At 37.3% G+C, this 11141-nt stretch overlaps 2 protein-coding genes across 2 annotated transcripts; one reads left to right on the forward strand and one right to left on the reverse strand.

The window, feature by feature from the left end:
- Nucleotides 1-230: 230 nt before the first annotated feature.
- Nucleotides 231-4229, reverse strand: LOC112572929 (tRNA methyltransferase 10 homolog C-like). The gene is made up of 5 exons (XM_025252928.1): nt 4164-4229; nt 3328-3710; nt 2740-3003; nt 1482-1939; nt 231-893 (listed from the first exon to the last, which is right to left on the reverse strand). Exons 2-5 carry the CDS (start codon nt 3682-3684, stop codon nt 761-763), a joined length of 1212 nt encoding a protein of 403 aa, XP_025108713.1. The 5' UTR covers nt 3685-3710; nt 4164-4229; the 3' UTR covers nt 231-760.
- LOC112572931 (ankyrin repeat domain-containing protein 16-like) lies at nt 4208-10153 on the forward strand. The gene is made up of 7 exons (XM_025252932.1): nt 4208-4555; nt 4924-5046; nt 5449-5546; nt 6158-6309; nt 7593-7754; nt 9134-9212; nt 9420-10153. Exons 1-7 carry the CDS (start codon nt 4248-4250, stop codon nt 9572-9574), a joined length of 1077 nt encoding a protein of 358 aa, XP_025108717.1. The 5' UTR covers nt 4208-4247; the 3' UTR covers nt 9575-10153.
- Nucleotides 10154-11141: the final 988 nt, after the last annotated feature.

The following is an 11141-nucleotide window of genomic DNA, read 5'->3' on the forward strand; positions in this document are numbered from 1 at the left end:
TTTGTTAATTATAATAAATGTGTGATTTGTAAAGAACATACTCATGCTCACAGGGAGTGTTCTTAGCACTTGAGACAAAAATAAGATATGGACAACATACAAAGGTGAAAGATGAACGCCAGTACTGATGACAAATATAGAAAATACAAAGAGAAATTGGGTAACAAGAACTTGTTGCAATAATTATTTGCAATTATTTATGCTCAATAAACTTGTGGACAAAAAAGTTCTAAGGATTTTCTTTTGTTTTATTGTGCATCATTTGTACATTACATGCAAATATGTCTATATCAGACAAAGAGATGAGAATGCAATGAGCCAATTTTTTACACGCCAGTAATTTAATATTTTTATTTCCATCATCACCTACTTCCATCTTTGAAGCTGCAGCTTTGCTGCACTCTTTACACACATGTTTATACAACATCTTAAACTAAAACTCTTCACAGCAGAATCAGCAGATAACACCACAATTCATAAAGTGACATGAACTTAAAGGTTGCAATAACTAAAACTTCTCCTCTATAGAAGAGGTCATTGGCTTATCAACTTATCAACATGGCTTAAGTGTGTTACAGCAATAACAGCCCTTTGGACATACAAAGGCAGCAACTGCTTCCTTTATTTATATATATTTATATGATGCAGGTAGACACTTGAGCTGCAAACTGAGATTTGAATAGAGGTGTCACACTTGATGGTTCAATAGCTTTTCCAAATACATAAACACCTAGGTAGTTCCCTGCTTACATATTACCAATCATTTGTCTTCCCGTTTCATTTTCCTGATTGGAACTTCTTTAAATGCTTTGTTCCAATCCTTTGAGCGGCGCTGTTCAAGTAGAATCCCCATCATCTGGTCTAATGTTAAGTTCTTAGAACCACAACCCCAGCTGCACAATATAAAAGTTATATTTTAAATATATAGTGTAAATTTTATTGCAACAGTTATGGTAAAACACTTCTTTAAAGTAACAATTCCTTTCTAAAATATTACTGCAAGTGATGATTTTGTGTGACTAAAGATTCCTTTTTATATAGGTACTTCCAAAAACACCACAAAGCTGCTAATCTTTAAAATCTTAAAGTATGCAATATATACTTTTGTGAAATTACTTTAACATCAACCTTATATCAAAATATGCATAAATGAATAGTAGATCAATATATACTTTCCATGTGAATGTGCATCATTTATCCACAAAAAAAAAAAAAAAAAAAATATTGAGCAAAACTAAGGAAATCTTAGCTGTGGTAAAGTAACAAAACTTAAAAGACAAGGAAGACAACACATGTTAATACTTTTTAACAGAAAATCAATTGCAATTTGTTTTACTGAGCACAGATTTACTGAATGCTACATGACATGCTGATTTCTTGAAGATAGCAAAGAGCAACTTCATAGCCAGTCCTAGTTTCTTTCCATCAATGGCTTTTACTGGTAATGACTCTTAATAAGAGTCGTAAGCAAAAATACTTACAGAAGAAAATGATCCAAAGGCAGTTTTGCTGATCTGATTCCTTGTGCTTTGGCTCTGGCAAAAGAAACAGGCTTTCCGTAGGCCTTGTCAATGAATCCTCCCACAATGTAAATATCATCACTGCTCACTTCTTTTAATGCATTTGGTGCATGTGGTGACAGATACACAAGTTTTTCACTTGGGAATAAGTCTAGATAACTCCTATCAGTTACCGTTGCAAGAAAATGTTGACCTTGTAAAAGTCTTTTTTCCATCATAGGAAATACTTTCCCCTTTGGATTGAGTGACGTAAAGATGAGATGGAAAGGATCCATGGAGTCACGATTTTTACCATGAACCATGAGAAGCTGATCAACCAGATTTGAACAATCCTGATCACGCATAAACTGTTCATAGTCCATATCAAATATGAGTGGAGTACCATACATCATTGCATTTGCCAGCCTGTAATTTCCTGCCTAGAAATAAAATATTAAAAGAAAACAAAAGAGAGAATAAGAAACACTTAAAAAAGGAGTAACATAACCTCAAATATGGCAAGATGCCCTGGTTCACAAATCACTTAACTATGTATTGAAACATTTGGGATCACTAATCCATGCATGACTATTATTCACCTATTTAATAAAATATAATCAATAATTATAAATAAAAGCTCAAAATTTGCAAATTATTTTGTGAGGTTCACAGCAACCACAATTGAAATTAAACATATATACTTAGCAAAACATCAATGTTGAACATGAATAACTATATTATGTTTCTAATCAATAATTTACAATATTATTTCAGTCTCATGTACTGAAATACCATAGGAGGGTCTGGGAATTTGTTGCTGATCAACAGCTTGAGGCAGTTTTTTAAAAATGTTCTACTTAAGAACTGTGTTCTAAGGAAGTGCTTCAAAAAATTGAATAAGCCTAAGCATTCTATTCCTCTTCGTGCATCAGGTTGCACATAAGGCCTCCACCACCGATGTTGATCAGCTGAAACCCGCTCCAGGTGACCCCATGTCCAGTCCTTTCCTTTCATCTACCTTTCCACCGTTCTTCTCAAGCCTAAGCATTACATACCTTAAATTTAGTTGTTATATGATTGAGAATTAAGTTAATGATTGCATTGTCTTCCTGTTCGTGAGGTCCAGCCCCATTGTGAAATCAATATTAGAAAGAAAAAAAAGCCAGAAGACTTCTCTGGGTGTTCTAAATGACCAGAAGTACAAGCAATGAAAAAGCATTATGACACTATCAAGTCTCACCTTGTCTACTGTTGTGTCCCTAAGAAACATGAAAATAGAGTTTTTTGAGAACAACTGTGGTGATTCTGGAATAACATCATTCTTTTTATCCTCTTCTTGTTGTTGCTGCTGCCGTTGTTGATGGAGACGCTGTTGCCGTTTCTCCTTTTCTTTTTTCACATAATTTTCTTTTTTTTTCAAGAACTTGTAGTACTGAAGTCTTTGATGTCTACTTGCCTTCTCAAAGGCAACCAACCACTGGGCATCTGTCATTGTTTGAGGAACCTGTAGAGTAAGGTTGATCCATTCAGACTCTGCTTAGAGGAACTGGAGGCAATATAACATCATGCATGCAACTGATAACAAAATAAAGATACTAACCTCACTGGCCAAAGAAAGAGATACTGCTTTTAAATTGTGTGACAGGCATAAATCTTTCTTTTTTTTTTATTTGTTATGATCCTTCGATTTATGCCTTCTATTAGAGAATGAATTTTTTTATGTAGCGGACATATACTTTAAGATTTATTGGTCATCACTTGCATCAAAATCATAAATGTAGTGAACATATACCACAGTAATTGGTTCAAAGGTTGAAATTAAGCATACCATTCCATTCATGTGACCCAAAACCTCAAATTCAAGTTTGATGATTTTCAGTTTTTTGGCGTCTTCTGTACTTAGGTTTCTCAAGATTTCTGAGGCATCTTCTTCTGACTTTTCATCGTTTTCTCTTTTAATAATATCAAGTTGAGGAACATTTGACAGTGTGCTTTGCGACATGACTGGTACTTGCACTTGTTTGTGGTCACCTCTGTGTATGGGATGATGAACAGCAAGTCTGTTTCTGACATGTCTTGAAAAACATTTGTTTTTGCAAAGGTTAATGACATTCATCATTGTTAGATGTGAATTTGGTGAGAATAAAGATCTTGTTCTGGTCCTGATGATGTTCAAAGATGCCATTGAGTTTGTCTTATAAAGATGAAAGTCTGAAACAAAATGAAAAACAACGTGACCACGGACGTGTAATTGAAGTTCGTGATGTGAGGGGATCTGGTCAAAAAAATATATATCTTCCCCATATAACGTTTCTCTCGAAGTTAAATGCAGTCTTTCCCTAATTAATTTGAGATCAATATAAATAAATTTTAATGATGTAAAATATAAAGAACTTGGATATATTGTTACTTTTCTAACGTCACTGACCAATTTTTAAAAATAATTATCTAATGTAGCATCAATAGAAACACGTGAACTAAGATGCATACATTCTGTAATTGAATCTGAGCAGCCTTAGAAGATCTTCTTGCTTTCTAATTTTTTCCAGTGATTATTTTACCTTTTCTAACACATTTATCCACAAAAGCGTCAAATGTGGAGAACAACCAGAGTGTCAAAGTATATTTTTTTAAGCGTATTAGATAGTAAGGGCACAGACGTACATAGCGACTTCAGTCCGTGGTAAGGGAAGCTACTCTGATTTCCCACGCGCAATTGGTTGCAGACGCTTACTTCCTGTTTACAGCATGGATTTCTCTAAGGTTTCGCAGGCTGTTCAGTACAAAGCTGTATCCTGGTTTTTGGAAAGTGGATTTATTGCTAATTGTTCAAGTATGTGGCATCCGAAAACAGGAGATACAGCTATCCATTTAGCATGTCGTTTTGGCCGTGCTGACTTGCTAGCAGAGTTTTCGTGCGCTGGTTTAGATCTGCAGATTTCCAATTTTGAAGGAAAGAAACCCTTGCACGAAGCTGCGCAGTTTGATCAAAGCGAGTGTGTTAAATTCCTTCTAACAAAAGGCTGCGAAGTGGATTGCATCAAGAGAGGTGACTGGTGAGGGTGAAAACTATCAATCGACCAAATTCACAGTAAACAAAATTAAAATTGCAGTAGTTCAGTTATTTCAGTAAAGAGTTGATTGACTACCACTATAGTAGACCCAATAAACATTTGTATTGTTTTCCCAGAAAAGAATTTTAGCTTAAAGTCTTCTCCCACTTCAAAGCATCGAGAAGAGAGCTAAAAACTTTGATTATGCAGTAACACCTACTTTACATATGCTTAAAAACTTCCTTAGGTTGACCTTCCTAAATTGACTCTTTTAAATAGAAATAGTTGAAAATAGATACATTGGTTTTGTAGGAGTAGTTATTCAGCAGACGTAATGTGCTGCATACTCAAAATGCCATTTTCACATGCAGGACCCCACTCATGCTGGCCTGCACCAGGCCACAGCTGGATGTCGTAAAGCTTCTTGTTTACCATGGAGCAAACCCTGCTTTTGTCAACAAAGATGGTTGGAACTCATTTCATATTGCCACAAGGTGATGGGTAATGCACATTAGCTGATAAGATTTGCAGGAAAAAATATTGACCTGGCAAAGGGGGTGGGGGAGGTGAGGGTACTCATCAGGTCAGGTGGAAGTAATGAATGATTATTCTTGGAATTCCAAGAGATTAGCTGTTATTGCTAGCATGAGTTTATTTGATGAATTTTGTAGACTATGCAGTTGAAAGGAATCTTAAATTTGGTTTGTTTCTTATCAAATGAATGTTGGCTTGATAAATTTGTTTATATTTTTAAGTTGGAGACCAGTTCACAAATCAAATCTCTAAAGCAAACTTAGGTCGTTTGATCTGATCAAGAATTTGGTATCTTTACCTGTATTTTTCAAAGCAAATGTACTGTTTTCTTTTAATCGTCATTCTAAACTCTTTTTCTTCAGGGAAGGTCATGTATACATTATGCAGTACCTTTTGTCTGTAAATCCAACCCTTTGGGACACCTTTAGCCACAATGGGCGCACCCCATTGCATACTGCAGGCAAGTGCACTCACATTTGCACAGTCAATGGGAATCTGCCATATCTGCTCTCACCTTGCTTTAAGAAGGCAACTCTTTAAACAGAAACTGTCTGTAAGTATGTATCAACCATGTCTCAAGAAATAAATAAAGGAAAAAACCTTTTCAAAGATATTCCTGAGCCTCAGAGCACATGCTTTATTTAGGCTTCAGCAATGCCAGATCCTATTTATCTGGATCAAGTTACTTCTATAGTTAGCATCATCATCATCATCATCATCATCATCATCATCATCATCATCATCATCATCATAATATATCATTAAACAATAATTTTTTTTTTGTAAGTTGTTGTTACATGTTTTAGATGTTTAGATGTTGGTTGAACTATATGCTATTCTTACACATTTATGCCATGCAATGAGACCCTTGAAGTTAAAAAAACAACAAAGATCATGTTTAAGTCCTTTTCCAGAATATTGTTCATCAGAAATTGTGTATTATTTAGATTTGTGTGAACTAATCATTTTGGAAAGGTAAATAATTTAATAATTATTATTTCATGATCCTAATTTGTCCTAAAGGACAAAGGATGATATATTTGAATAAACATTTCTTCTTGCATATTGTAGCTTTACATGGAAGACTTGAAGCAGTGCAGTTTTTGTTAAATAACTGCAGCTATCCACCTGATGCAACAGATAGTTGTGGTTCCACTCCTCTTATGGATGCACTGAGGGCAGGCTTTGTAGATGTTGCTCATTTACTCATCCAACACCATAAGGTGAAACAGCTAAAATTTCTAAACTGCTTTTTTCATTTAGATGGAACTAGGGAACAGCATTAATAAATTAGTTAAATGCCAACTTGGAACATATTTAAAGCATTCTGACATTGCTTAGGGTTTATTCTAAAATCAGTAGATTAAAGAGATGTAAACTAACTGTTGTTACAAAGCTAGGATTGTCTTTTAATAGCTACAGAAATAGGTCGTTGCATCAGAAAAATGTCAGGCAAGCTACTTAACAGTAAATAGCGCTTTCTTTTGTAACTGAAGAAACTTTTCAAGTTATAATCCATTGTAACCGGACTGACCGGCACCCTATCGCTACTAACACCCTAGCGCCAAATCAGTCCGTTCCTCTTTTGTCGGTACAGGGAAGAGGACGGGAGTTCCCTAGGAGAATTTTCTTTCTACCAAAAATTCTGGCTCTCGTTAGTCGGGTGCGCCGCCTAGTTCTTACTTACGTGCCTCGCGTTGTGTTCTTTTTCTTTTCCTTCTAAACCTATTTCTGCACGCACCCGAGCTACAGCCGACCTAGGAGCCCACAAAAGACCCTGCTTTACTAACTGCACGTAAAGTGTCCTTTCGGTTGGTGTGTCAGTTTCGCCGGACCTTCTCGTGTGTTCTCTTCTTCTGCTGTGTCTAACACCTAGCTCAACACCCAAGGGAGGGAAAAAGGAGAGAGACTGAGCGTCGCGAGCCGCTTTTACCAGCGGACCAGATGCATATTTCAGCGCCTTGGTACTTCTCGCTAACTCAAGTCTCCAACCGTTCTAACTGCCATGCCGGCAGGACCAATTCTCGTCTCTAGAGAAAAGGCGCGGACGCTGCTGTGCGCCCGCATTTTGTACAGGGCAGCTTGGGTACTACGTCACCCGCAGTTGCTGCCCTGTCTCGCGCTGCGCGCCGCTCGCGCGACCACGCGTGGGGTGGAGGGACTGGGCACTGTCAGCGGTACCGCTGACCGAAACTAGCGCCCCCGCTACACCATAGATATTAATATGTGATCAATAACTAGGGTAACTATGGGGTCTGCAAGATAACAAAACATACATAACAGTTGTCAAGACATCTTGTCTGTATTTTCACTTACTGTGCTTTATGGGTAAAGTATTGCTCATATAAATCTACAGTAAAGGTAATCTAAATGTCCATAGGTATCAATTAAGCTGGTCACTGTCATTGTCAGTTATTAATAGCTGGTTTAGCGTTTTAAAAGTTTATAAAGATTTTCCATAGTACTTTAACAGATTCTTTTAAGTGGCATCATGATTTCTTTTCAGGCAGATGTGACAAAAAGAGACAATCTAGGAATGCAGCCAATTCATCATGCAGCACAGGCAGGGCAGACAGCTGCTGTAATGTTCCTGATAACTCAATATACTATTCCTGTCAATGCAGTGACACACACAACTCTCATCACACCACTTCAGGTGGCAGCAAAGGTATTCTGTAAACCTAAGGTCCATTCCCTGAGCACTGAATTAATTTCTATAGTCTTTCTCATCTTCAAAAACACACTCATGCTTTTACATTTTTTTCACTGAGCTTTGTTGATATAAAGTACATTTCTAAAAATTGCTTTCTTGCACTTTTATCTGTAATACTTTACCCATCTTGATATATTGAATGGCAAATTTGATAGGTCTTACAACTAGGTCATCGTATTGGTTTTTTTGGCTCTATTTAAAAAGCTTGTATTGTGGTATATGTCAACTGTTTATGTTGTTGCAATTAAAGATAGGTTGGGGAATCTATATTCTCTATTCTATATATTCTATATTCTCTATACACTTTGAGGAGCATAGAATCACCTCCACTTCTATCCATTGTATAGCATTTTGTATTAACTCTTCTGGACCTGTCTGCTGCATTTGACACCATCGACCACTCTCAGCTCCTTCATAGACTACACACCCTCTACGCCGTCTACGGGATTTCTGAACCTGAACTAAAGTAGTTCAACTTCTGTCTCACTGATAGGATGCAGACTGTGTTTGTTGATGGTCAAACATCTCGCCCTGCTCCACTTTCTTGTGGCGTCCCTCAAGGCTCAGTACTCGGCCCAGTTCTGTTCATTCTGTATAAGAATCAACTTTCATCTTGTATCCAGTCTCACAACGTTTCTCATCAATCATCATCCCAGATAAACAACTATGCTCCTCGTGTGATGATCGTCTCCTTGCTCTTCCTGTCACCAAAACAACATATATGGCCACAGGATTTTCGGTTATTGTGCAGCAAAACAATGGAACTCTCACCCTTTCCATATCTGCCGCCTACTCACTATTGAATCCTTTAAACGTGCACTGAAAACGCGCCTCTTCCATAAACATTATTCCTAACAACCTTTCCCATAATGGTAATCTTTTTTCACACCCTTCCTTTTTGCAATATTATGTTACTCTCAGCTATTGTTCTTGTTATTTGGTTCCTCTTTGTGTTTTCTGTATTTGATTTTGTCCTTCGTTTAGTATGGCTGTTTATTCTTTAATAATTTAATGTTTTGTTTTTTTTTCCTGTCCCTCGTATGCTGTCCATGTTTCGTTCTTGTTCTTAAGCACTAAGAGCATGCTCCTTTGGAGTGTATACGCTTTACAAATTTTGAATTTATTATTATTATTTTTGGATATTTCAAATTGGGGAATAACCAATGCAGTTTTTTTTAATTGTGGTTACTGATAGGCGTGTATATTACTCTTTTATATATACAGTGGTATAACATATAGTGTTATACAAAGAAAATGTGTGAGTGTGAGTTTTTTGTTGGTTAATTAGCTCTTGAGCTTTGACTTTTTGTGATTGATTTTTTTTTTTAACACAGGAAGGGCACAATGATGTCTTGAAATCGCTGTTGTTGCATGGAGCAGATATAAGTTTGACTGATCACAAAGGAAGAACAGGTCTGAAGTTTTAGTGCTTATTTAATAATTTATCAGTGTGCACCACTAACTGCACAAGTATATATAAACTGGCAGCTGAAAACATGGATGGATGAAATTGATTAGACTTTGAGCACTGCATACACTAAGTAAACAAGTCTTTGAGTGACTGAATAGGCAGTTGGTGGTTTGGATGGATGGATTGACTAATTGATTGATTGATTGCAGCACTGCACATAGCAAGTGGAGCACAGCATGCATCAAGTGTGGCACTTTTGCTGGCAAATGGTGCACAAGACTGTTCTGACTTGAGTGGTCATTGGGCAAAAGACTTGGCCTACAGGGAAGGAGTGAAACAAGCATTCTTAAATCATGGAGCTTGATGCAAAACAGCAGCCAAGAATCAGAAAGTTGATAATAAATATTCATATTTTAAGTGTTTACCAGGATTTGTTCTATATCCTTATTACTATTATACAAATTATAAATATAAAATGCCTTTTGGTGATGATTTTTATTCATGACACGAATACGATGAACCAGATTTTACAAATCCTGAAACAGTCATGCTTTTTGTTAGAGTCTTCTCAACACCCAGATTTCAGTTTTTATGAAAGCTGTATCCTAAAATGCTACTTTGTAAGATTTTCTGTACAGCCTTATAGAAGTAGTATATCACATGCATGCACACGCACAGAGGGAAAGGTAATATGTACAGGCTTGGCGGTGGGGGGGATAGGTACTGGCTGGGTGACAGCCCCTTGACTGAAGGAGAGCAGGAGGGGTCGACAGGATGGAGGTGCGGGGATGTTTTGGGGGAGAAGTCGGGTGAAGAGGGCAGAAGGACAGAACATGTGGGGACAGCGCAGAGGTGAGAGCTACGATTGTTCGAGAGCGCGAGTGTGTGGTGTGGATGTTTCGCCTACAGAACTATCGACTGGTGTTAAAGGACTTGGAACCCATATGAGAGTGTTGTGTTTGTTCTTGTGGCGAGATCGAGAAAGCAACCCCCATCAACCCTGTAACAGTAGCAAAGTAAGACTAGACTCTTAAAAGCTAGGACAAAAATCCTCCTTCAAGAATCACATCATGCCTTTAAAAAAAAAACCATGCAAAACACTCAAAGTAAGAGTTAAACATCACGAAGACTTCAAACACTGAGCTAGCACCACCTTCATTATTTCTCGCCCTTTTCATGTCCACCATCTACCTACAATTGAATTCTTCAAATCTGCACTGAAAAAATCTTCCTTGAACATTACTCCTAACACAGACCACACAATGATTGTCTTTTTTCACCCTCCCCTTTTCCGCTTTTTGCATTACTACTTGTCTTCCTCTGCAGAATCACGATATTCTCAGTTCTTGTCACTTGACTCCTCTTTGCGTTTTCTATAATGGTCTTCTATTCATCGTCAGTACTGTTTATTCTTCCGTCCTTCATATGCTGTCCATGTCTCATTCTTGTTTTAAGCGCTGAGTGCATGCTTCTTATGAGTGAGTATGCGCTATACAAATCCTTCACTTATTTATTATTATTTATAGCCCTTCCTACACAGTTCACACCTGCAGATGTGAACATCTTTAGAGCTACAGGTTAATGGCTTCAAGTCGTCCAGCTTGGTTAAGCTAACAAGCATTTATTAACTGAAAAAGATGCAAGCATTTACTCATTGCTGCATGAACATAATTCCACTTTCATATGTGTGTGCGGAGAGGGAAAAAAATGTTAGTGCCCGTCTCTCTCTCTCTTGAAATACAACTATATTGATAATGTTTGTCGATTAGAGACTTATGATAAGAAAAACATCGTCAAACAAACAAAATTAGTACAGTGGCATTAAAGTGGGAGATGGCTGATAAGACCCGCTCAGGCTAGATGGGTCTCCTGCTTGCGTGGCATACATAAGATGGTGGGATGCTGAGAGTGGTGCACTGGTGGATTCTCAA

This window comes from Pomacea canaliculata, linkage group LG9, assembly GCF_003073045.1.
Source record: "Pomacea canaliculata isolate SZHN2017 linkage group LG9, ASM307304v1, whole genome shotgun sequence".
Classification (NCBI taxonomy): domain Eukaryota; kingdom Metazoa; phylum Mollusca; class Gastropoda; order Architaenioglossa; family Ampullariidae; genus Pomacea; species Pomacea canaliculata.

Coding starts and splice junctions, on each gene's coding strand:
- LOC112572929 (XM_025252928.1), bottom strand. CDS start 3,684: ATGGCATCTTTGAACATCATCAGGACCAGAACAAGATCTTTATTCTCA. Junction 3,004..3,327: donor TGGGTCACATGAATGGAATG/GTATGCTTAATT, acceptor CTTACTCTACAG/GTTCCTCAAACAATGACAGA. Junction 1,940..2,739: donor GGGACACAACAGTAGACAAG/GTGAGACTTGAT, acceptor TTTTATTTCTAG/GCAGGAAATTACAGGCTGGC.
- LOC112572931 (XM_025252932.1), top strand. CDS start 4,248: ATGGATTTCTCTAAGGTTTCGCAGGCTGTTCAGTACAAAGCTGTATCC. Junction 5,547..6,157: donor CACCCCATTGCATACTGCAG/GCAAGTGCACTC, acceptor TGCATATTGTAG/CTTTACATGGAAGACTTGAA. Junction 9,213..9,419: donor TGATCACAAAGGAAGAACAG/GTCTGAAGTTTT, acceptor GATTGATTGCAG/CACTGCACATAGCAAGTGGA.